Source organism: Stenella coeruleoalba, assembly GCF_951394435.1.
Source record: "Stenella coeruleoalba genome assembly, chromosome: 13".
In the NCBI taxonomy this organism is placed as follows: Eukaryota; Metazoa; Chordata; class Mammalia; order Artiodactyla; family Delphinidae; genus Stenella; species Stenella coeruleoalba.
Genome location: NC_137159.1, coordinates 8,218,260 through 8,243,358, shown reverse-complemented (window position 1 = coordinate 8,243,358; position 25,099 = coordinate 8,218,260). Strand labels below are relative to the sequence as shown.

The following is a 25,099-nucleotide window of genomic DNA, read 5'->3' as shown; positions in this document are numbered from 1 at the left end:
TTGGAAAGACTCTTCAGAGTTTTTTGCATCTGCCAGGACACCATCTGGCCTTTGCCTAGTTGACAAATAGGTACGCACCCCTGAAGGTCTGCACAAACACGCAGCCTCACGATCCTTTACAGTCAAAGAGGCTCCTTCGGGATTAAAGCAAGTGGCTACCAACACCCAGAGTACAGCCGCTGAACACTTGTTTGATTTGCCATAATTAGTTGGCCATCCACTGGAGGCCCGTTTGTGTTATATCTGTTAGGCTGCTAGGCTTTTTCATTCAATTTCTTTAATGGTTATAGGAACTATTTGGGTTTTCTATTTCTTGAATTTGTTTTATTGTTTCATTTTTCTAGAAATTTGTGTTTATTTCCCACATTTTCAAATGCACTGGCATATAGTTGTTAATATCCTCTTATTATCTTAGCGTCTGTACTATCTATAATAAAGCCCCCTTTTCTCAGCCCTGCTATTATCTGTCCCTCCTTTTTTCCTGGATCAATTACACAAGAGGTTTGTCAATTTCCTTTGCCTTAAAAAAAGTTTGGCTTTGTTCATTCTCTCTACTGAATGTTTATTTTTTTATTGGACTAATTTCTGGTCTAGTTTTTCCTTCCTTCCTCCTACTTTCTTCAGGTTTACTTTGCTATCTTTTTAAACTTCTTGAGATGAATACTTGGCTAATCAATTTTTAGGCTTTCTGTTTTTATAATACACACATTTAAGGCAATGCATTTCCTTCTAAATCTGTTTTAGCTGCATCTACATGTTTTTTCTTCTTTTTAAAAATATTTGTTTCTTTATTTATTTGGCTGTACCAGGACTTAGTTGTGGCACACGGGCTCTTCCTTGCACCACACGGGCTCTTTTAGTTGCAGCACACTGGGCTCCTAGTTGTGGCATGCGGGATCTTTTTTTTTTAGTTGCGGCTATCGGAATTCTAAGTTGCGGCACGCATGGGGGATCTAGTTCCTTGACCAGGGATCGAACCCAGGCCCCCTGCATTGGGAGTGTGGAGTCTTAACCACTGGACCCCCAGGGAAGTCCCTGCATCTACATGTTTTGATATATAGTTTCCTTACTATTTGCTTGAAAATATTTTCAAATTTTCATTATAATACCTTTTTGGACCTATAGGTTATTTAGAAAAGTATGTCAATATCCAAGCACTTGGGGATTTTATTATCTTTGTTATTGAGTTCTAGCTTAATTGCGCTGTGGCCAGAGAACATACCCTGCATGATTTGAATCCGTTCAAATTTGTTGAGACTTGCTTTATGGCTTACCATATATTTGTAAATGTTCCTAGAGCACTTGAATTAATGTATTTTCTTCAATGTTCTATACACATCGATTAGGACAGGCCTTTTTCTTTTTAATTGTGTTGTCCAAGTACTTTGTCTTTAATTTTTAATACATCTGTCCTATCAATTAGGTGTATTAAAAATAACCCACTCTGATTGTAGATTTATCGTTATTTAACTGCCAATTTCTACTCCATAAATTTTGACATTATGTTGATAAATGCCAAAGAAAGGTAAAATTAATATCTTCCTGGGGAAGTGAACCTACTGTGAAATGACCCTCTTTATTTTTAGTAATGCTTTTTGCCTTAAATTTTATTTTGATTGCTATTGATACAGCTATGCCAGCTTCCCCTGGCCCAGTGTTGCAAGGTTCCTTTTCTTCTATCCCTTTTACCTTCAACTTTTCTGAATCCTTATATTTAAGAGATACAGAGTTTTAGAAAGCCAATTTGAGCTTTAAACTTCTAACGGGAACAATTAATGTAACTAGCTACTGACCCTTATTCTAATTACTGATATGTTAATAAAAACAAGTCTACCATCTCTGTGGTTTTTCTTAATCTCCTTTCTTGCTGTCTTCCGGACTAACTGACTTTAAAAAATTATTCCATTATCTTCCCACTTCTAGTTTGTAAACTTTGCCTTTTACCTCTGTTCTTTCACGGGTTACCCTAGAAATTATACCCCACATTCTATTAAGGGACAAAACAAGAAAGTTAGAATACTTTAATCCTATGTTTATGCCCTATTGTTTTCATTCTGATCTTTAAAAACCCAAAAGATATTATTCCATGTTCATTTAGATGTGTTTGCTTGTTTCTCATTGTCTTTGCTTATCATTCCTTCCTGTGTCCAAATCCTCCATCAGGATGATTTTCCTTCCACCTGAAGGGAGATTCCTTTAGAATCTGAGGGTCTCCTGGTGACAAACTCAGTTTTTGTTTACCTGAAAATGCCCTTATTTCTCCTTCATTCCTAAAATATCGTATCCGTAGGTTTAACATTCTAGGTTGGCAGTTATTTTTTCTAAGTTATGCTTTCAGTAATATTAAGACATTATTTCACTGTGTTGTGGCTTCTGTCGTGTGGTCAGGAAGTCAGTTTTTTGTTCCTTCGAAGGTAATCTTTTTTCCTCAGACTAATTTTAAGATTTTTTCATTTTTGTCTTTGGTTTTCTACATTTTCATTCGATGTGTATTTCCTTTTATTGATCCTTTTTGGGATTCATTCAGTTTCTTAAATCTGTGGACTGGGGCGTCTTTTGTGTTTTTTTTTTAAGTCAATTCCAGAAAATTCTCAGCTATTCTCTCCTCTCCTGAGACTGTGCTCAAATGCATGTTACACCCTTTCACTTATCTCTATGCTTCCTGTTCTCTTTCTGTATCTTCCTTCTTTTTACCACTCTGTGATACATTCTGTATACTTTCTTGTGCTCTCTCTCGAGCTGATATAATCTGCTATTAAACTCGTCCACTTAATTTTTAATTGTAATAGTTTTACTTATTTCTAAAAAATCCACTTGATTGTTTTTCAAATCTGGTACCTCATTTAAAAGTTGTTTTAAAAATTACATCAGTAAAACTGACTCTTTTTGGTGTATACAGAGTTGAATAATCACCACCAAAATCAAGATACATCATCATTGTGCTGTCTTTTGTAGTCAAACGCTTCCCCTACCTTTAACCCCTGGAGAGCACTGATATCTTCTCTGTTCTTATAGTTTTGCCTTTTCCAGAATGTCATATAGAGTGATTCAGACAGTATGTATCCTCTTGATTCTGGCTTTTTTTCACTTACCACCATGCATTAGAGATTCATCCATGTTGTTACCTCAATCAATAGCTTGTTCCTTATTATTGCTGAGTACTGTTCCATTGTATAAACAAAGTGGTAAACAAAATGAAAATTGTTATAGGTTTTTGTGTAAACATAAGGTTTCACTTCTCTTAGGTAAATACCTAGGAGTGGGATTGGTGGCTCATAGACTGTGTATTTAATTTTATAAGAAAGTGCTAAAATACTTTCCAAAGTGGCTGTACCATTTGCATTTTCATCAGCCATATATGAGAGTTCCAGTTGCTCTGCATCCTCACCAGCATTTGTTTCTGTTTTTGTTCTGACATTCTAATAGGTGTATAGCGGTATCTTGGTGTAGTTTTAATTTGCATTAACTAATGACTATTGGTGTTGAGCACTTTTTCATGTGCTTTTTTGCCACCTGTGTATCTTCTTAAGTAAAGCATCTTTAAAAACCTTTTGCCTATTTTTAATTGGGTTGTTAGTTTTCTTACTGTCGAATTTTGAGTGTTCTTGTCAAATGTGATTTGCAAATATCTTCTCCCAGTCTGTGATTTGACTTTTCATTTTCTTAACAGTGTCTCTTACAGAGCGAAAGTTTTAAATTTTGATAAAGTCCAATTTATCGACTTTTTCTTTTAGGGACTGAGTTGTCATATCTATGAACTCTTATCTAATCCTTGGTCATAAATATTTTCTCCTATATTTTCTTTTAAAGCGTTTATAGTATTACATTTATGACTATGATATATTTTAAATTAATTTTTCTATACTCATTTGAGTTCAAATAAAATTTGAACTCTCAAAGTTCATTTTTTTACATATGAATGTCCAATTGCTTTAGCACCATTTGTTGAAAAGACAATTACCAGCGTATCTACTGAAATGTGACAGAGGAAAAGTAGTCCTAATATGGAATAATAAGGAAAATCTATCTGTTATATATGAAATAAAGTCTCTAATGAAATTAGTATCTGAAGCTAAGAGATAAGCACTAGGATTTAATATTATTGGAAGCTGTTCCCCTGAACTACCTCAAAGACAATCACTCTTAGCACTTTGACTTAAAACAAGAGAGAGAGACGGAGAACGCTGTCACCAAAATAAGGTGAGTCAAAATGGCTGATACGGGAAAAAGCACATGTGGGGAGATTAACGTTTTCTAATGTCAGTTTTACAACTCTATAAAGACATACAGAGCAATCTATGGATAACAGTAAACCAATCGCATAACTGGGTAACTCTTGGAATGCGTTATGAGATGATGATTGATGCGCTTGGAATTTAGCTCAGTAGAAAGTGCAATAAAGGTCTCCTGAAGGAGGATAAAAGCCATAAAAGAGGACTCAAAGGCTCTCTCTTGATATCATTATTTCTTCTGGATGATTAGACCATCCAATACTCTGCCCGATGTCCCGCTGAAACTTTTGGATGTTCCTGGATGATAAATGATTCCATTGCATCTCACTTCCTTTGCTTTTGAGTCAACCAAACTTTGGGACATGTTCACCTCCAGGAAGGAGGAAAATGAGTAATCCACCCCCACCCCCGCTGCCGTGTCTGACAGAGAAGCCAAGGAGCACTGCCCCCGGGTGGCCGCCAACTGTCTGGACGTGCTCTCCAGCCACATGTGTCTGAACACACTGTGAACTGAACCCACACTCCACGTACAGAACCTAAAGCCCGGCTCTAGCAGCCCCTCTCTCACCCTACAACGCAACAAGGGCTCTGCCCAGCACAGGGGAAGTAAGGGCCTTACCTGTGCTGTCCTCCCCAAGGCCTTCCGCGGCCTCCCGAAGCTTAATGTCCATCACCCTCGTGGAAATCATGTCCAGCTCACTAAAATCAGATAGAAAGTCATGTTAGAGGAGCAAGTCTAACAGAAGTTATCAGTGACTGAAATGGCGGTGACTGCCTTTTGCCCATGTCCCTGGCAAAGACAGATTCCAGGTCAGTAGAGGCCAAAAACATGTCCAATATTAGTAACCACATCAGCATTTATCTAATCACTGACCAGAGCCATTTAATGGAAAATGCTTCACTGATTTACACAATGCAGATTTCATTCCTTTCTTTGAAAAAAAAATTTTCAGAAATTAGGTTTTTCTCTTGTTCACTGTAGAAAGTTTGGAAGATAGAATGAAAATCACCCATTATCCCACCAACCAAGAATGACTAACTATGGAACGTTTTCATGTATTTCCTTCCAATATCTTTTATGCAAATATTTATGTGCACAAGCACACAAGCACTATATTATTAGTAAGACTGAGTTCCTGATTTTCTTATCCCACATCAGTAAAATTCTTGATGTTTTTGTAATGGCTATATAACGTTTTGATATTATGCTGTACCATCACTTATTTATATTGTTTCTTTTTTGAACTTTTTATGAAAAATTTCAAACAGATATAAAAGTACAGAGAATGTATAATGAATTTAAAACATGGGGACTCTTGTTCATTTTTACCCCTTCTCCACTCCCCGCTAACTAGGTTATTTCAAAGCGAATCATTCCACATACCAGTATCATTTCATCCATACGGACTTGCCTTCTCCCCAGATTAAAAATTTCTGACTCTTCATGGAAATCAAATAAATGATTGCTGGTCAGTATTCCTGCTACAGAGTATTGAGCTGCGTCCCTGCTTTCCACAACTGACTTTTAAACAGCACATTCTATCCCACACAGACTAACTCCTCATTTACTTGGAAGGCTATTCCTTATTGGCAATTACTATGAATTCTCGTACTTTAAAAGGGAGCTAAAATATTTAATTAACCAATTAACATTTACCACTTGCACACAGTACATATGGGAAATGATGGGAAAAATTAAAAAAAAAATTAACAGAGGAAAGAAGATGCAGGTCTTTGCTAGAGCTGGGTCTAATATTTAGGTCTCCTTTAATATTAATGTCAAACTGCCCCATCCCTGACCAGCCAATTCCTTAAAAGGGGAACAAAGCTTCATTAACCTTGCTTCTTGATTTTGATATAATTTGGCTTTACAAAAATGTTGGATCAACAGAATGAAGGAGAAAAACATCACACACACAAATCATCTCAACTGATGCAGAAAAACCATCTGACAAAATTCAACACTCTTTTGTGATAAAAAAAAAAAAGCGCTCAAAAACCTAGAAATAGAGAAAAACTACCTCAGCATAATAAAAGCCATATATAAAAAGTCCACAGCTAACATCATACTCAACACTGAAAAACCTAAAGTTTTTCCTCTAAGATCAGGAACAAGACACTCTCACCACATCTATTCAACACAGCACTGAAGTTCTAGCCAGAGCACATAGGCAAGGAAAATAAAGGGCATCTAAGTTGAAAAGGAGGAAGTAAAATGATCTCTGTTCACATGTGACATGATCTCACATGTAGAAAATCCTAAAGATCCCTGCCACACCGCACACACACAGAACTGTTAGAACAAATGAATTCAGCAAAGTTGCAGAACACAAAATGAACACACACTCATCAGTTGTTTCTATAAACTAACAATGAACAATCCCAAAAGGAAATTAAGAAAATAATTCCATTTACAATAGCATCAAAAAGAATAAAGCACTAAGGAATAAATTTAACCAAAGAGACAAAAGACTTATATCCTGAAAACTAGAAAATGTTGATGAAAGATTGAAACTAATGCCAATAAATGGAAAGACATCCCGCATTCATAGATTGAAAGACTTCTTGTTGTTATGACGTCCATACTACCCAAAGCAATCCACACATTTAATGCAATCTTTATCAAAATCCCTGATCCCACAGTATCCTGCCGCTTGATGTTACTATAGGGGATGGGGCGGCTACCAGAGGATTTGAAGGAAGAGGCAGTAGAGAAGGAGCAATGCAAGGAGCAAGGAGAGTAAAAGTGGTCAGATTTGGTTAAGAGTCACCAACTACTACCCTGGATACCATCTTCTATGGTTGCCGCTGAGCTAGAAAGGTCAAGTGCTTGAGGTTTCTCTCGCTTGAATTTGGAGTTAACAGCTGCAATTACTTATCAAGCATGCAGCATATCATCTGATTGTCTCATTTCATCTCCAAGAACTCTAAGTATTCCCATTTTGGAAATGAGAACATGTATTATGTATCAGGTAAGTTTATTAACTGGCCCAAAGTAGGGAGGCAGAGACACCAACCTATATACCCATACTGACCGCATATGAAGGGTGGGCAGGCTCTTATGAGGCCTGGGGATACAGCGATGGACGAGACCGACTTGGTCCCTGCCTCTGGCACGTGCTGACCCAGTGCAGTGGAGCATCCTGAGCTGTCCCCAGAGGGGCTTAAGGGAAGCTGGGAAATCCGAAGGACACCAATCTCCCACGGAAATGGCTCTGCCTGCCAAGCAGCCCCTGTCCAGCATCAGGCCAGGCTCAGAGGCTGAAGGAGCCCCAGGAGACCATCCATTGGGTCTGACAGGGCATCTTAGTCAGCAGGGGGTGGGGGTGGGTTGAGGCTGCCATGATTTATCAGCTAACACTCCTAAGAAACCGTGAGGTTACCTTCAAAATGTCCACTTCTGCACAGTTTACAAAATGTTCCTTGCCAGGAAGTGCTGAGAACATGCAAGTGTATGTGAGCGTGTGCACAAGCTTCGGAGGTGGGTGTACAGGAGGGCGCCCATCCCGCTGAGTGTGGAGTAGACCCAGGAGCTCAGAAACGCTTCTCCCTGGATTGAACCATGTGGCTGTGATAAAGCCCTGTGCACAGGGCAGAGGGCTCAGGAGCAGGTGGGAGGGTGAGCGGGAGACACCAGAGGATGGCCCGGTCCTCACCTTGCTGGAAGGTACGTGCTCGGCGGGGGCCCAGGAGCAGAAAGCAGCACGAGAGGCCGAGGCTGCTGATGAACTGGCGCTCAGAGGCAAAAGCCACCCCCAGACCAAGGGACGACAAGTCAGCCTCGCCCCACGTGGGAGGTTTGAAAGCCTGCTCACGCTTGAGGTTCCAAACAGCTTCTTACTCATAGGAGTGCAGTATGATGCGGAGGAAACGGGAAGACTTGGAAGGGAGGCAGTGCTGGAGCTGAAGCCGCATCCCATCATGTACCAGGGCGGAGCCTCTGTTTCCTGGTTTACAAAATGGGGGCAGTAACACTTTAACGAAATGGGACTGAGAACACAGCACATACAAGCACCCGCTGAGAAGAGCTGTCGCTTTCTGCATCTCGTTTCTCACCATGGGCTCACGCCTCTGCACGATTGCAGACAAGAACACACATCACCGGCACGCCCTAGGGACTGGCCATGCTGTCTCACGTAGGCACAGTCTCCTTGGGCAAACGGCTCGCTTTGGAGCCACCAGTATCAAAGATGAAGACACCTGGGCTCCTAGATGACCCCTGACCTTCTCAAGGCTCCGCAGCCCGACGGACCGTGAATGAAACTGTTGCCAAGAAACTGATAGAAATATATTCCAGGCCCCGGAGGAGCGCCCTCCACCTGGGACTGCGGGCTGTGCGGATGGAGGACCGTCCCCTGCACTCGAATGCTCCAGGTGCAAACACGCCGCAGCTGTTACAAGGGAACGTCTTCTCTGTTGAGCCCAATAACTTGCCCTGCTGAATACATGTTCCCCAACCCGAGCAAAATTGAAGAAAAAGCCAGAAGGAGACCCATAATTAGGAAGGCAATGTGGCAAATAACCAGTATCTCCCAGCACCCCTTCTGCTTCTCGCTGTAACTCAAAGTTCAAGTCAAGTGGCCCCAATGTCCCCTCAACCAGCTTCTGCCCTCCACCATCCCACCCCGTTGCTCTGACAGCTCAAGTCCAAGTACAGGAAAACTGGTTCTTTAAACCTGGACCTGAGGGGGCCTCTTCAGGGGTTCTAGTTAACTCAAAAGGGTGCTGAGCCTCCAGACCCCTCTGCACAGCACTCATCAGTGTGCATCTGGGCGCCTAACAGGATTCAGGGGCGTTCTGGATCCAAAGAAGGATCCTTGTGAGGGCTGCCCCACTGCCTCTCTCTGAACCCTAATTCACCAGAGGCTTCTCCCCAGCTTCCAGCAGAATTCCATCATTAGTTGCAGCTTATACTGAAAAATTCTACAGAAGTTTATTCACGTGAAGAATGAGAACAGATTTTAATATGGTATTTTAAAGGTACCCATCCATTACACTTATTTACACAATGCAAAGCAAAAGATCTGTATCCTGATTACATACCTCTGAGCCCATAATTGTATACAAAAACCTTAGTGTCCAGCCCTACAGACCCACTCATTCCACACCACCCTCCAGGCCCTGTTTGCATCTCTGTGGTATTCTGTCTCAGCCCCTGTACCTGTCTTCACAATGCTCACCACAGCTGTCAACAGCAACTTGTTTGTTAGGTGTCTGCCGACCACTCCCCTCACTTCCAAGGCTGTGAGCTTCTATGCCTGTCACATCCATTGCTCTCTTACCAGCAGTAAACAATCCAAAAATGAAGTTAAGAAAACAATTCCATTTACAATAGCATACAAAAATAAACTACTCAGGAATAAATTTAACCAAGGAGGCAGAATACTTGTACTCTGAAAACTACAAAACATTGTTGAAAGAAATTAAAGAAGACATAAATAAGTGGAAAGCTATCCTGTGTTCACAGATCAGAAACTGAATATGTTTAACACAGCAATACTCCCCAAACTGATACACAGATTCAATGCATTCCCTTATCAAAATCCCAGATGGCTTTTTGCAGAAATTGACAAGTTGATCTGAAATTTCGTATGGAAATACGAAGGGCCCAAAACAATCTTGAAAGAGAAAAACAAAGATGGAGGACTCGCATTTCGCAGTTTCAAAACTGACTACAAGTCCACAGCAATCAAGAATGCGTGGTAGGGCTTCCCTGGTGGCGCAGTGGCTGAGAGTCCGCCTGCCGATGCAGGGGATGCGGGTTTGTGCCCCGGTCCAGGAAGATCCCGCATGCCGCGGAGCGGCTGGGCCCGTGAGCCATGGCCGCTGAGCCTGCGCGTCCGGAGACTGTGCTCCGCAACAGGAGAGGCCACAACAGGGAGAGGCCCACGTACCGCAAAAAAAAAAAAAAAAATGCATGGTACTGGCACAGAGATATACATACAGATTAACAGAATTCAGGGTCCAGAAATAAAATACATTCATGGCCAAAAGATTTTCAACATGGGTGCCAAGACAATTCAATGTGGGAAGAATCAGTCTTTTCAACAAATGCTGGAACAACTGGACATTCACATCCAAAACATAATTTGTACTCCTACCTCACGCTATACATAAAAATTACCTCACTGTGAATCATAGACTTAAATGTAAGCGCTAAACCTAGAAAACTCTTTGAAGAAAACATTAGAATAAATTTGTGATCTTGGGTTAGGCAATGATTACTCATATGCAACACCAAAAGGGAAGACAGATAAGCTGGACTTTATCAAATGTATAAACTTCTTGTTTCAAATCTAATCTATCAAGAAAGTGTAAAGGCAGCTCACAGACTGGGAAAAATATTTGCAAATCATATATCTGCAATATAGGGATTTGTACCCAGAATATATAAATAATTCTTATAACTCAACAATAAAAGACATCCATTTTAAAATAGATGAAGGATTTAAACAGATACTTGTACAAGAAAGGCAAACAAATGGCCAATAAGCATATGAGAAGATGTTCAACATAATTAATCATCAGGAAACTGCAAAGCCAAACCAAAGTGAGATACTACTTCACACTCACTAGAATGGCTCTAATCAGAGAGATAGACAGTCACAAGTGTTTGCAAGGACATGGAGCAATTGGAACGCTAATTCATTGCTGATGGGAATGCAAAATGTTACAGCCACTTTGGAAAACAGTTCCTTAAAAAAAAAACCCCACAAAACATAAAGATACCATACAGTCTGACAATTCCATTCCTACGTGTTTACCCTAGAGAAATAAACACATATGTCCATGGAAGATTCTAGGGAAACAGTGGAGTAGGAGGCACCAGGAATCTGCCTCCCACTTAGAAAACAACCACACTGGCAGAATCTGTTTAAGGTAACTATTTTGGAGTCCATTTAAGGCTTGCAACTTCCCCTGGAAGGTTGGTATGGAAATTGCAGTTAATTTCAGTCAATTTCAGCTCTTAGCTCAATAGCATCTACTCACCCCCACTCCCTACCAACCCCCCCCCCTCCACAGGCAGCCACGAATCTGTTCCTAGAGCAGCTTGCACACAGCTTGAAGGAACCATGGTGGGCAAAAAGGACCCTGCTCTCCAAATACTGGGGATCTGTGCTGTGATTAATGCTTATGACGACAGAGTTGCAGACAAAGAGGTGGGCCGCCACTATTGCTGCACCTCCCCTTACTGTTGCAAGTCCCTCCCCTTCTAGCTGCACTAACTTCCAGGAGCTTTAAAGGCCTGGGCTGGTGCTTCATGTCTCCTCCCCCACTTCAGTTTTCTCTCTTCCCCTTTTGGGAGCCAGACATTAAGTACTGGGGCATTCAAAAGCAAACTGTATATATGGGGACAAATGAGAAAGTTACTGTATATGCCCAGGGAAAGGCACAGGCTTAGAAAAGATCTGAGAAGACCTTAAGATTACAGTTTAGGCTGATCCTTGGCACAAACATAAAGCCCAGCAAACCCAGAGGAAGGGGGAGAATCCGATTTCCAGGGTTACCACATTATTAGATTCAAATGTCCAGTTTTGAATCTGAAAAAGATCCGGTGGCAAATCTACTAGACAAAGACTTTAAAACAACTCTCTTAAAGATGCTCAGAGAACTAAAGATGCAGAGAAAATGAAGCAAATAATGTATGAGCAAATAGAAATATCAATAAAAAGATAGAAAACCTTAAAAGGAAGCAAAAAAAAATCTGGAGCTAAAAATAATAATAATAACTGAAATGAAAGATTCACTAGAGGGTTTCAAAGGCAGATTTCAGCTGGTAGAAGAAAAAATCAGAAATCTTGAAGATAGGACATGGATAAAGTGAACAGAGCATAAGGGACGTGTAAGACACCATCAATTGGATCAAAATACACTCTAGGAGTCCCAGAAGGAGGAGAGGGGAGAAAGAGGGGCAGAGAGAATATTTGAAAACTTAATGGCCCCAAACTTCCCAAATTTGATGAAAGACATGAATGTAAACATCTAAGGAGCTCAATGAATTGAGATACGTTATAATCAAACTGTTGAAAGCCAAAGATAAAGAATCTTGCAAGCAGCAAGAGAGAAGCAAATCATCACACACAAGGAATCCTCAATAAGATTATCAGCAGGTTTCTCATCAGAAACTCTGGAGGGTAGAAGGCAGGAGGCCAATCTATTCAAAGTGCTAAAAGGAAAAAAAATAAGTCAATCGAGAACCCTGTACATGGCAAAGCCATCTTTCAAAAGTAAGGGAGAAATTAAGACATTTCCAGATAAATAAAAGCTGAGGGAGTTTGTTACCACTACACCTGCCCTGTGAGAAATGTTCAAGGGAGTCCTGCAGGTTGGAATGAAAGGGAACTAGACAGTAACTTTACACCATATTTTAAAAATGGATAAAGAATATGTGGTATGTATACAGAATGGAATACTTCTCAGCCATAAAAAAGAATGAAACTTTGCCATTTGCAGCAACATGGATGGACCTGGAGGGTATTACGCTAAGTGAAATAAGTCAGACAGAGAAAGACAAATATTGTATGATACCACTTATATGTGGAATCTAAAAATACAACAAACTAGTGAATATAACAAAAAAGAAGCAGACTCATAGATACAGAGAACAAATGAGTGGTTACAGTGCGGAAGGGGGGGGGGCAATATGGGGGTAAGGGATTAAGAGGTACAAGCTATTAGATATAAAATAAGCTACAAGGATATATTGTACACCACAGGGAATATAGCCAATATTTTATAATCAATGGAGTATAAACTTTAAACATTGTGAACCACTATACTGTACACCTGTAACATAATATTAAAAATCAACTATACTTCAATTAAAAAAGAAACTAACTTAAAAAAGCTCAGTAAAGGTGAATACATGGCAATTATAAAATGGTAACTATATACATGGTAAATACATGGGCAATTATAAAAGCTAGTACAGTTACCCTTGAACAACATGGGTGTGAATTGCCCAGGTCCACTTAAATGTGAATTTTTTCAATAAGTATGTACTACAGTACTACACAGTCCATGGCTGGTTGGATTCCTGGATGCAGAGCCACAGATATGAAGGGCCAAGTGTAAAGTTAGACTCGGATTCTGGACTGCGTGGAGGGTTGGTGTCCCTAACACCAACATTGTTCAAGGGTCAACTGTATTACTGTAACAATGGTTTGTGACTCCACTTTTTGTTTTCTACACAATTTAAGAGACTAATACATTTTTAAAAAGCAATTCATCTCCAGCTATAAGGTCCTGCCATCCCCGGAAAAGAGTTAATAAAGCCACTGGAGTACCCATCCATGCTAAAAAAAAAAAAGCAATTAGTTGTCTAAAAGCTAGTATGACTGTAACTCTGGTTTGTGACTTCACATTTTATTTGCTACCTAATTTAAGAGGTTACTGTATTTTTTCAAATTATTAATTTATGTTTCTGCACACACAATGTTTAAAGATGTTATTTAGTGGCATCAACAACTGAAAGCAAGAGGAACAGAGATGTAGAGGAGCAGAGGTTCTGTGTGTCATGGAAGCTAAGCTGGTATAAATCCAAATTAGAGTGTTATAACTTTAGGATGTTAAATGTAATCCCTATGGTAACCACAAAGAAGATTGCTGTAGAACACACACAGAAGGAAATGAGAAAGGAACTTAAAAGTTTCACTACAAAAAAAATCAACTAAACACAAGAGAGGACAGTAATGCAGGAAATGAAGGATAAGAGATCTATAAGGCATGGAGAAAACAAATAGCAAAATGACAGAAGCAAGCCTCTCTTTATAAGTTGTAAAAAGGAAGGAAATTCTGTACTCTGCTACCACGTGGATGAACCTTGAGGACGTTATGCTAAGCAAAATAAACCAGTTGCAAAAAGACAAATGCTGAATGATTCCACTACTTATCTAGAGGAGTCAAAATCATAGAGACAGAAAGCAGAATGGCGGTTGCCAGGGGCTGGGGGAAGGTGGAAGGAGGGGTAGTTTAATGAGTACAGAGTTTCTGTTCTGCAAGATGAAAAGAGTTCTGGAGATGGATGGTGGTGACGGCTGCACAGGATGGAGGTACTTCATACCACTGAACTTATACCCTTTAAAATGGTTAAGATGTTACATTTTATGTCATGTGTATTTTACAACAATAAAAAAATGGGGAAAAACGCACACAGAAACGTATACACCAATGTTCAGCATTATTTATAATAATCAGAAAGTAGAAATAGCCCAACAATTGATGGAGACATGTAAAATGTGGTACATACATAGGATGGAATATTATTCAGTCGTAAAAAGGAATGATGCGCTGATACATGCTACAGTATGGATTAACCTTGAACGCATTATGCTAAGTGAAAGAAGCCAGACACAAAAGGCCACATACTGAACGATTCCATGTCTATAAAACACCCAGAATAGGCAAGTCCATCGAGAAAGACAAACAGATTCCTGTTCACCTACGACTGGGGAGTAGAGTGCTGGGGGAGGGAGGCAGAAAGGGAAGCGACAGCTAATGGGCACAAGGTTTCTTTGGGGGAGATGAGTATGTTCTAAAATTAGATTATGTTCATAGTTGCACAACTCTGTAAATATACTAAAACCTATTGACTGCACACTCCTAACAGGTGAACTTTCCGGTAGGTAAATTATATGCCAGTAAAGCTGCTGGAAAAAAGCGTGACCAGAAAAAAAGGTGAAATAAAGACACCTTTGGAAAAGACGACATGATACAATGTGTCGCCAGCAATCCCACAGTAAAGCAGATATTAAGGGAAGGAGGATATGATCTCAGATGGAAGCCTGGAGGAATGGAGGGCAGTATATGTGAGTAAATCTAAACGTGGACGAGACTAGCAGGTTGTCTGGATCTCAACCAGACGCCCTGTACACAACTGGCAGGAATGTGCCTGCCCTGCTCTCCCTGACCCACAGGCTTCACTTCCTTCCAGCCCAGGACCTTTACAGACATTGCTCCCTCGGCTTGAATGCTCTTCCCTGTTCTTACACTCCACTTCCTTCTATCAACTCCCACTCGGCCCTCAGGTACCAGCTTCACTTCCACATCACCCCAGGGGTCTGATCTGAGGAGGCTGCACCTCCCACAATGCACAGTGAGAAGCCCTGAACCTTTTGTTCAGAGCACTCACCAGTTTTCATCACACCTCTGTTTGCACGATTCTGTGATCTGGTTCCCCTTTCTGGATTTAAGCCTGCTTACCTTCCCTATACCTTTAACTAACTTTTCCTTTTCTTGGGGAAAAAGACGAAAATAAACTGGGACTTGACTATTGTTCTCTAGTGAGTCACACCAGGATCTGTCTGTACCTTTTTTTAGAAAAATAAGTTTCACATTACTGAGGCAACGGAATGTGTAAGGCTTGCAAAGTTCCTGTGAGAAATCTCTGCTTGAAAATTGTGCCAGCTTTACTGCCTCATGATAGATACTTTTATCCTCAAGAGCAGAAGGCTTGACCTCTGCTCCCACCCCAAGGTGGCAGGGGCATTGGCAGGGGACCTCTCCACGGTCATGTCTCCTCGAGGGTGCCAGGGGACCTCCTGCCCTTCAGAGTAGACACCTCGATGTTTCTGTGCAAAACCTGCTCCGTCCACTGTCGGGAAGGGTAGATCCACTCTGACATAGGGGAGAAAAGAAAGCAAAGAAGCCACCCAGAAATAAACCCACACACCTACAGTCAATTAAACTATAACAAAGGAGGCAAGAATATACAATGGGGAAAAGACAGTCTCTCTCTTCAGCAAGTGGTGTTGGGAAAGCTGAACAGCTGCATGTAAATCAATGCAGTTAGAACACACCCTCACACCATACAAAAAAATAAACTCAAAATGGCTTAAAGACTTAAATACAAGACATGACACCATAAAACTCCTAGAAGAGAACATAGGCAAAATATTCTCTGACATAAACCAATGTTTTCTTAGGTCAGTCTCCAAGGCAACAGAAATAAGAGCAAAGATAAACAAATGGAACCTAATCAAACTTATAAGCTTTTGCACAGCAAAGGAAACCATAAACAAAACGAAAAGACAACCTACGTACTGGGATAAAATATTTGCAAATGATGCAACCAACAAGGGCGTAAGTTCTAAAATATACAAACAGCTCATACAACTCAATAACAGCAACAACAACAAAACAACCCAATCTAAAAATAGGCAGAAGACCTAAATAGACATTTCTCCAAAGAAGACACACAGGTGGCCAATAAGTACAAGAAAAGATGCTCAGCATCGCTAATTACTAGAGAAATGCAAATCAAAACTACAATGAGGTACCATCTCACACCGGTCAGAATGGACATCATTACAAAGTCTACAAATAACAAATGCTGGAGAGGATGTGGAGAAAAGGGAACCCTCTTGCACTGCTGGTGGGAATGTAAATTGGTGCAGCCACTGTGGAAAACAGTATGGAGGTTCCTTAAAAACCTAAAATTAGAGTTACCATATGATCCAGCAATCCCACTCCTGGGCATAAATCCGGAGAAAACTATACTTTGAAAAGATACATGTACCCCAGTGTTCATAGCAGCACTATTTATAATAGCCACGACAGGGAAGCAACCTAAATGTCCACCAACAGATGAATGAATAAAGAAGATGTGGTGTATATATATACAATGGAATATTACTCAGACATAAAAAATGAAATAATGCCATTTGCAGCAACATGGATGGACCCAGAGATTATCATACTAAGTGAAGTAAGTCAGAAAGAGAAAGACAAATATCATATATCACTTATATGTGCAAATGAACTTATTTATGAAACAGAAACAGACTCACAGACATAGGAAACAAACTTATGGTTACTAAAGGGGAAAGGGGGTGGGGGAGGGATAAATTAGGAGTTTGGGATTAGCAGATACAAACTACTATAAATAAAATAAACAAAGAGGTCCTACTGTATAGCACAGGGAACTATATTCAATATCCTATAATAAATCATAATGGAAAAGAATATGAAAAAGTATATACATATATATATATATAAAAAACTGAATCACTTTGTTGTACACCAGAAACTAACAAAACATTGTAAATCAACTATACTTCAATTTTTTAAAAAGTAGCAAGGAAATCGGATGAGTGAAGGGCTGAAAGCCGAGAACTCAGACACTGAGTCACAGCGCTCAGAGGACAGCAGGAGGGAAACAAAGGAACTTACTGGGCGGTCAGTTTCCTATCGACCTATAATTGATTATCTTATTAAAATACTAAAATTTGGCTTGGCCTAGAGAAGTCAGTCATCCCCTATCTGGCTAAGGATGTAAAACTTGAAGACTAACTCCTTGAGAATAGGGACCATGTACCAGCATGGTACTGCCACACAGGAGGTCCTTAATAAAGATTGTTAAATGAATGAATGAGTGAGTGAATGAACCAGAAGCATTTATAACACTTGTTAGAAAGGATTCACCTCCTGATAAAAATGACACAGCATCAACTACCCAATCACTGTTCCCAAGACCACATAGTACTCCAATGTCTTGAGGAGAGACGTCCTTCTAAATCCATGACTCAGCTAAACAACGTCACATTTCTTTAGCCTGAGTTCTTCTTGTCCATTGTCCCCCTTTAGACATCAGGTGCTCTATAACCATGCAGAGCCTTTGGGAGTCAAGGAATATGGATGCAGAGGAGGTCTCTGCTCCAGGTGCCTTGCTCCCATCCTCCGGCTTCCCTTCGGCCACAGCTGGGCAGGGACAGTTGGGGCACCCAAAGAGAACAAGGCGGTGGACCACAACTGGCTGGGCTGTTTCTTTGCAGAGAAACAGCAGAGCTTCATTCAAACAAACTTAGTCATCCGCAAGACAAACGGCACAGTTTATAAGCATATAAATAATATCTTATGTAAGATAAACTACACCACTTTTTGAAACTTACGTAACAGTTGATTTTGTGGTAGTTAGAGTCCTTGTGAATGGACACATTGATAAGTTACTCAGCTGGGAATGCATATAGCTGGCCAATGCAGCATATACCTATATACCGTGTATACATGTATACACACACACAGGAACCTGTGTTCACGTATGCAGCCTACGTCTACATGAATGCTCCTCAACAAAGCTCATGTCTCAGACTGTGATTCATGACAGCTTTCACAGGAGTTACCTGTTTTCACTCACCTAGAAATGAATGTTTTCATATGAGATTTCAAAAACATTAGTTTAGACATTTTCAGGTTATTAGAATAAAACAAATCTATTAGCGACATTTACAAAACCATCATTTCAAAAACAGGTAAGCATAAGAGCTTCAAACTTTGCAACCTCAGAAACTGCATTTGCATAATTCCTGGGAAAATACATTCTAACGCTGGAGTGTCTTGCCAAGATGCCATCTAACTTGGAAACGTTCAGTCTCAGAGTTACAGCTGTAAGTTGTGCTGACTGATGCCCACACGGGACGAATGGACCCAGAGCCCAGGGCTCAGGGAAGCTTTATGAAGGCTGGTCTGTTTTTAACTTCATGAGTTTATTTACGTAATAAATTTCCTCTTTTTAAGCATTTATACCAAAAATAATGACACGAAGAAAGTTCTTAAGGCTAAATTTATCTAGGATGTTCCATATGTGATTGGCATTTCTGCAGCACAGCAATGCAGAATTAAGGTTTTGCTTTGTGTTTTTTTTTTTTTAATTAGGAAGTCATGCTCCAAAGTCTATTAATGAGGAGACATCACACCACCACTCTATTCTGGTCCATTCAAAATAGGCAGCATCACTTTTGCAAATATGTTCCTGTAAAAGGGTTTCCTCTTCAAGGAATTCATGGAAAAGACTCTGACAAGTACAGGTTTCTGGTAACTGACTATACTGCTGAACTGGATGAATAAGCATTTTCAGAACTCTAATGGAAAACTGATGAACTCATAAAAGTGCTAACAAAAGATCAAGATGAAAAAATTAATTACATGGGACTGAGTGAACTGATGAGGATGATTATAATTTTTGTGACTTTCTGTTTGAATAAAAAAAAGAAATCCCACAAGGACTCAGAGGCAAAAAATATACAAATCAATTTTCACTGCAAAGTAAAGGAGCTGTTACAGTGGAGGATTCCTGGGCTGAATGTCAATATTATGACGTAGTGTGAGTGTGCTTCGTGTTTGGTAATTGCAGTCATTGTTGCTTTTGTTGTGGTCATGCATTTACAATGCTTGGTGTCAGTCTATTTATCTCTTGTAAAAATAAAATACAGTGTGTGCGTGTGAAAAAAATAACAAAAAACAATATAGGCAGCATCAGACACTGAGGCTGAATAATTACAAGTAAAATGCATTTTTATGAAACAATAACAATGATGGGAACGTCCATGCACAGGGCTTTACACAGTACAAAGGCCCATGTTCCCGAGGACTCCTCTGGTTGTTGGGTTCCTGTCCCTAGGTAGCAAAAGAAGGAAGTGAGGCTTGGCGGGTGGACAGTCTGTCCAGGTCCCCCAGCATCCCCACACCACCAGATGTCTGCTGCCAAAGGTGCAACATCCGTTTCCCAAGACGGTCCACCCAGCCCAGGTGATGGGCAGATGTGACCACCACTTGGATCAGCAGAGGCTGTCATACTGGAAATTTCCACTTGGTATATGAGACATGCAATTTGTGTACTTATACTTGCAAATGCATTTCAACCACGTCATAGGTCTACTTCCCTCTGCACTATCACGACTGAAGCAAAATGCACCGAGGGCCAAACATTTTCAAAGCACGAGGTCACCTGCAGCAGGGGGTGGTGGCTCTGAAGGTCCACTGGCCTCTGCTCCAAAGGAACTCGGGCAGGTCACTGCCCTCAGCAAATCTGTCAGTTAAGAACAAGCCCTTTGGCATTATGTGAAGTGAAATACGTCAGAGAGAGAAAGACAAACGCTGTATGATCACTTAGATGTAGAGTCTAAAAACTACAACAAACTAGTGAATATAAAAGAAGCAGACTCACAGATAATAGAGAACAAATGAGTGGTTACCAGTGGGGAGAGGGAAGGGGGAGGGGAAATATAGGGCGAGGGGAGTAAGAGGTACAAACTATTAGGTATAAAACAAGCTACAAGGATATACTGTACAACACGGGGAATACAGCCAATATTTTACAATAACTATAAATGGAGTATAACCTTGAAAAATTGTGAATCACTATACTGTACAGCTGTAACTTCTATAATATTGTACAGCAACTATATTTCAATTAAAACATAAATTAAAAGAACAAGCCCTTTGGTGCTGATCTTTAGCTACAGGAATAATTCTTTTTTTTTTAAGAGTGAAAAGCATACAAATTTATTTATGTTTTACATGGCACAGGAGCCTTTATAAGGAAGTGAAGATCCAAAGAAATGATTAAGCCTGAGTGTTTTTATTCTAGGTTTGATGAAGAGTAGAAAGTTGTGGGAAAAAATGATAGGAGACATAAAGGAGATGAGCTAAGGATAGTAAACTGGGTGAAACAGCAAGCCTGTGCTTTCAGGTTCCTCTCAGTATCCTCCCATCTTTGGAGATAAGGATGCTCCTTTCCTCCAAGTATCAGGAGGACACCTCTCACATGAGAGTCTTATGACCTGCTACAGGGTAGAAAGGGAAGCGAGCCCTTCCTATACCTGCCATTTCTCAGATTCCTTCAACTTAAAAATAATTATTCTGGCAAAGTGGCATATTTTGGGGTGACATATCCTGATTCCCTTTACTTTCTTTTTTTTTTTAACATCTTTATTGGAGTATAACTGCTTTACAATGGTGTGTTAGTTTCTGCTTTGTAACAAAGTGAATCAGCTGTACATATACATATATCCCCATATCCCCTCCCTCTTGCGTCTCCCTCCCACCCTCCCTATCCCATCCCTCTAGGTGGTCACAAAGCACGGAGCTGATCTCCCTGTGCTATGCCGCTGCTTCCCACTAGCTATCGATTTTACATTTGGTAGTGTATATATGTCCATGCCACTCTCTCACTTCGTCCCAGTGAGCTACAGGAATAATTCTAATGGTCTTTCACTTTGTCCTCCGCTGTCTACTCTCCACCCGAAGTACACAGACTGTGCCATGTGGATCCAACTTACAGGCATGGGCTGTTCAGAGGAAAATGCTCTGTCTCCCAGCCCTCTGCCCCTCTCCTTCTCCCTTCCTTTCACTCCCCACCCTCTCACCTTAGCCCTCTGCTCCCTGTGTCCCTCTCTTTCAATATATGCATGTGTCACAAAGAAAATAAAGAAAATCATTATTTTGTCCCGGAATTCACGTAATTCAAGGAACTATATAATATACATAATGACGTCTGTAAGGAAAAGGGTCATACACGACAACAGATGCTGAAAGTCAATTCTTGGACCCCAGGGGCTGGGGGTCGTGGCCGGGCCTCCCCCCGCTCCGCCCCTCCGCCTCCGCCCCCCCTCCCCCCACCACCTCTTGGCTCTCAGAGGCCCACCTGGGCTCAGGCTTGAGGCACTGGTAAAAGGCTGCCATCTTCGTGAACGTGGAGGGGGCCTCCGGCACTTTCATCCTCTGGGAGAAGAGGGCCTTCCCTGTCTTCCCCAAAGGGGCTTGGGGCCCTCGGGACACCCCTGGGTGCTGATCAAGAGCTTCGTCCCCGTCTCCGGAGCAGCACCCCCGGGCCCCGAGGGCTTCGGCCAACTCCTGCGGCCCCGCGGGTCCCCCGGCAGGTGTGCAGCCAGGGCAGTGGACGCTCAGACACACACGCACTTCCTCCTTCCCTCCAAACACGTGGACGCCCAGGGTGGGGCCGGAGCCGCCACCCGCCTCCCTCTGAGCGGAGTCGCTGCCCAACTGCTGAGGGTGGAAAGTGACAAGCCCGGGCTCCGTCTTCCTGCGCTCCCAGCAGAGGAGGGCAAAGGGCACTGATTGCCCCATGCATCCGAGCAAGGGCTCAGGGCCCCGGGGGCACATCCACCCCTGCACGTGTGTTCCCTTGCGCTGGCTTTCTCCTTATTCCTTCTTCAAGGGCCAGCATGTTGCCGCGGGTCCTGGATGTGTTTTGTGAACTGCCTTCCTGGGACCTTCCAAAGGCTCCTCCTTTCAGTCAGGCACCTGCTCAGCAGCTCGCTGTGGCAAGGACAGAGTTCCAGCACTCCCTGCTGGAGACCACACCTGGCAGGTGCGCAGACCACGCCCCCCGCCGGAGAGAAATCACCAAGGGCAGCCCACAAAAAGCCGCCTCCCTGATGACTGGCAGCTGCCACTTCAAAATAATAGACTCCTGCCGTCCAGCATCGCAACTCCACCTGAGTTCGTCCAAGGTCTAAAGGCTGCTAACCTGCACAGTCAGCAGTTTCCAGGCAACGTCTGGAGGGTTGACAGAAGGCTCTGGATGACAAGCATGAGTCTGTATTACTAAAACCAAGGAGCAGCAGGCAGCCAGGGTGACTCCTGGAGATGGTTCTTAGAAACCATCTTAGAAAAAGTCCTAGCTTCCTCTTCTGTTTTCCAAAATGTATCCATATATATAAAGTTCTGGTCAAATGGTTTATAATTTAAATAATAAAGCATAACCAGTGTATTTGATGGTGAACAAAGAAAGCAGTGAGTTTAGCGAACTTGGAAAATGACCCCTGAGTGCTTTTTGACGGCAGCCTACATCCACTTGCCCTTGTGTGCTTTAGAGTCTAAACATTTGCTGCCTGAATGCTGCTAACAGAAGAGCCTTCTCCGGGGAGAAAGACAACAGGCCGGCAGGAGGTTCAGGGGCAGCGTGGACCACTGTAGGTTCGTGAGGCGATCCAGGGGCGAGTGGACCACTGTAGGTGGGCGATCCAGGGGCAGATCGCGATGAGGCGATCCAGGGGCAGAGTGGACCACTGTAGGTTCAGGGACGGGCCTCAGCCTCGGGGCGGATGTCTCTAAAGAGTGGTCCCAGCCAACACTCCTCTCTCCCCAGAGGCCAAATCCAACAGACCCACAGCTGCAATTCACCCCACCAGAGGCCAGCTCCGCAGCCAGCGGCGTTGAACTTGGAGCCACCCTGCCACTTGCTACGGCCGGCTCTGCTCTGGGCCTGGTCAGCACTCCCTGCCAGTCCAGGGCGGTGCCCAGCTCAAGACAACACCCTTCAGACTGACACAACACCACAAGGGGATGCGGCGTCGCATCTTGGGGTCACACTGAAGGCCCCAGGAACCGAGAGGGACCCTGAAGACCAGGGAGGGCCCTGCCACCACCCGCTCACGCGCACATGCCTTCTCACCGTCCCTCTACCACGTCCCAGCGTGCTCCCCACGGCACACCGTTCGCACGTCTTAAATCTCTGCTCAATGTTAAGAAAAATTTTCAGGAAATTCCTCTCTTTGATGCTTTCTTTGCCCTTCTTTGCCGTGCCGAAGCCATACATCCCTCAGGACATGGGAGAACCAAACGAAAAGGCCAATGACACCCCTGGTACGTTCCTATTACAATGCAATTTATCAACTGCAACAGAAAATCTTTTCTGAAAGAAAATCAAAAGGCTTTGCGATAGGACCTCCTCAGGCCTTTGGTCTCGTTTTATTCAGAGGGAAGAGAATGAAGCAGGTACCAGGTCCACGATGGTCTATATTCTCTCTCACTCAGTGCTCACAACCAGCTCTGAATTAAATGGCACATCTCCTTTCTGCAGGTGAGAAGACAGAGGATCAGAGAAGTTAAGCAAACGGTCCAAGATCACTGAGCCGGCGTAAGGGGAAAATCTGACGCTCAAATCAAGGCCTGTACCTCACCAGCTGTGAGCTCCTCCCCACGAGGGCAGCTGCCTACTAAGAAGCCCTGGTCAAGATTTCAAGTGACCAGTCAAGTTAGATATTCTCTGGGCTGGAATCTGCCAGCAAGCACCAAAGGCCTTCGAAACCCTTGCTGACCTGGGAACTGCGCTCTGGGAAGTTGTCCTCAGGAGGTCATCAAGTATCCCCTGAGAACAGCCCCCTGGAAACACTCTAAAGGCTCATCGGTAGGAGACAGAAACAGGAGACCGGCTATGGTGTTGGGACATGTCACGAGGTCACTAAAAACCCTGTTCCATGAAAATATTGATTGACAAGGGAGAATGCCCATGATACCTTGCAAGGGGAAAGAGTAGGCTACAACAGTACTTCTAAAGGGAATACGCACCCCAGGATCTGAAGAGCTTGCTAAACACAGATTCTGCCTCAGTAAGTCTGGGGTGGGGCCTGAGATTCTGGTATTTCGAACAAGCTTCTGGATGACACCAGTGATGTCGCCCATAGACCCTCCTTTGATGATCACCATGCTATGAATGGCGTGTGCATGAAACCCATCGTTACTTTTTTTTACAAGTGTCTTAATGCAGAAAAGGAATTCAGGAAGGGCCGCAAAAGGATGTGATCTACAGTTATTTCTACATCACAGAATTAGGTGTATTTTAAACTTCTTCTCTGCGCTTTTCTATGTTTTGCAAATTTTCTGATGGAACATGTATTTTGCTGATAATTAGGAGACGCTCCAATAGTTTCTTTTAAATACCAAGCAGTATGTGGTAAACAGGCTGGGATTTAAGTTCCTGTTCCTCTCTAAGGCTCAGTTTCCTAACCTGGTAAACCTGAGGAGTGGCTGGGCTGCTGCCCCGGCGCAGATTCCAAGTGTAAGTTTCTGCCCTGCTCTGGCCACACGGCAGGATCTCAGCAGTGTCAGGACCCGCCCTCTCCACTGCTGGAAATGAGAGCTTGAGTCTTTGACAAGGAGTTTCTGTCATTCTTCCAAGGTACTTTCACATTTGCTTCCCTGTTCGTCTGCACACCATTTCCTTGACTACGAGCTGGAGGAGGAATGATCGCTGTAAAGCTTCACAAGCACCGACCTGCAAGGAAGGCGAGCGACTTGCCCAGGGTCAGCGCCGGCCGCCTACAGGGGGCTTCGGTGCCAGGACG

General features: G+C 42.4%; 2 protein-coding genes across 2 annotated transcripts in view; both read right to left on the bottom strand.

Moving 5' to 3' along the window:
* The window catches only part of CRACDL (CRACD like), a 44,538-nt gene extending 39,607 nt beyond the window's left edge, over nt 1-4,931 (bottom strand). The window contains exon 1 of the mRNA XM_079940807.1: nt 4,852-4,931. Within this exon, the coding sequence (XP_079796933.1) occupies nt 4,852-4,921 (70 nt within the window). The 5' untranslated portion in view covers nt 4,922-4,931. The remainder of the gene's footprint in view (nt 1-4,851) is intronic.
* Nucleotides 4,932-21,545: 16,614 nt separating this feature from the next.
* LOC307196608 (uncharacterized protein) lies at nt 21,546-22,133 on the bottom strand (the record flags this gene model as incomplete). Its single annotated transcript, XM_079941683.1, has 1 exon — nt 21,546-22,133. One exon carries the CDS (start codon nt 22,131-22,133, stop codon nt 21,546-21,548), a length of 588 nt encoding a protein of 195 aa, XP_079797809.1.
* Between the last annotated feature and the right edge of the window lie 2,966 nt (nt 22,134-25,099).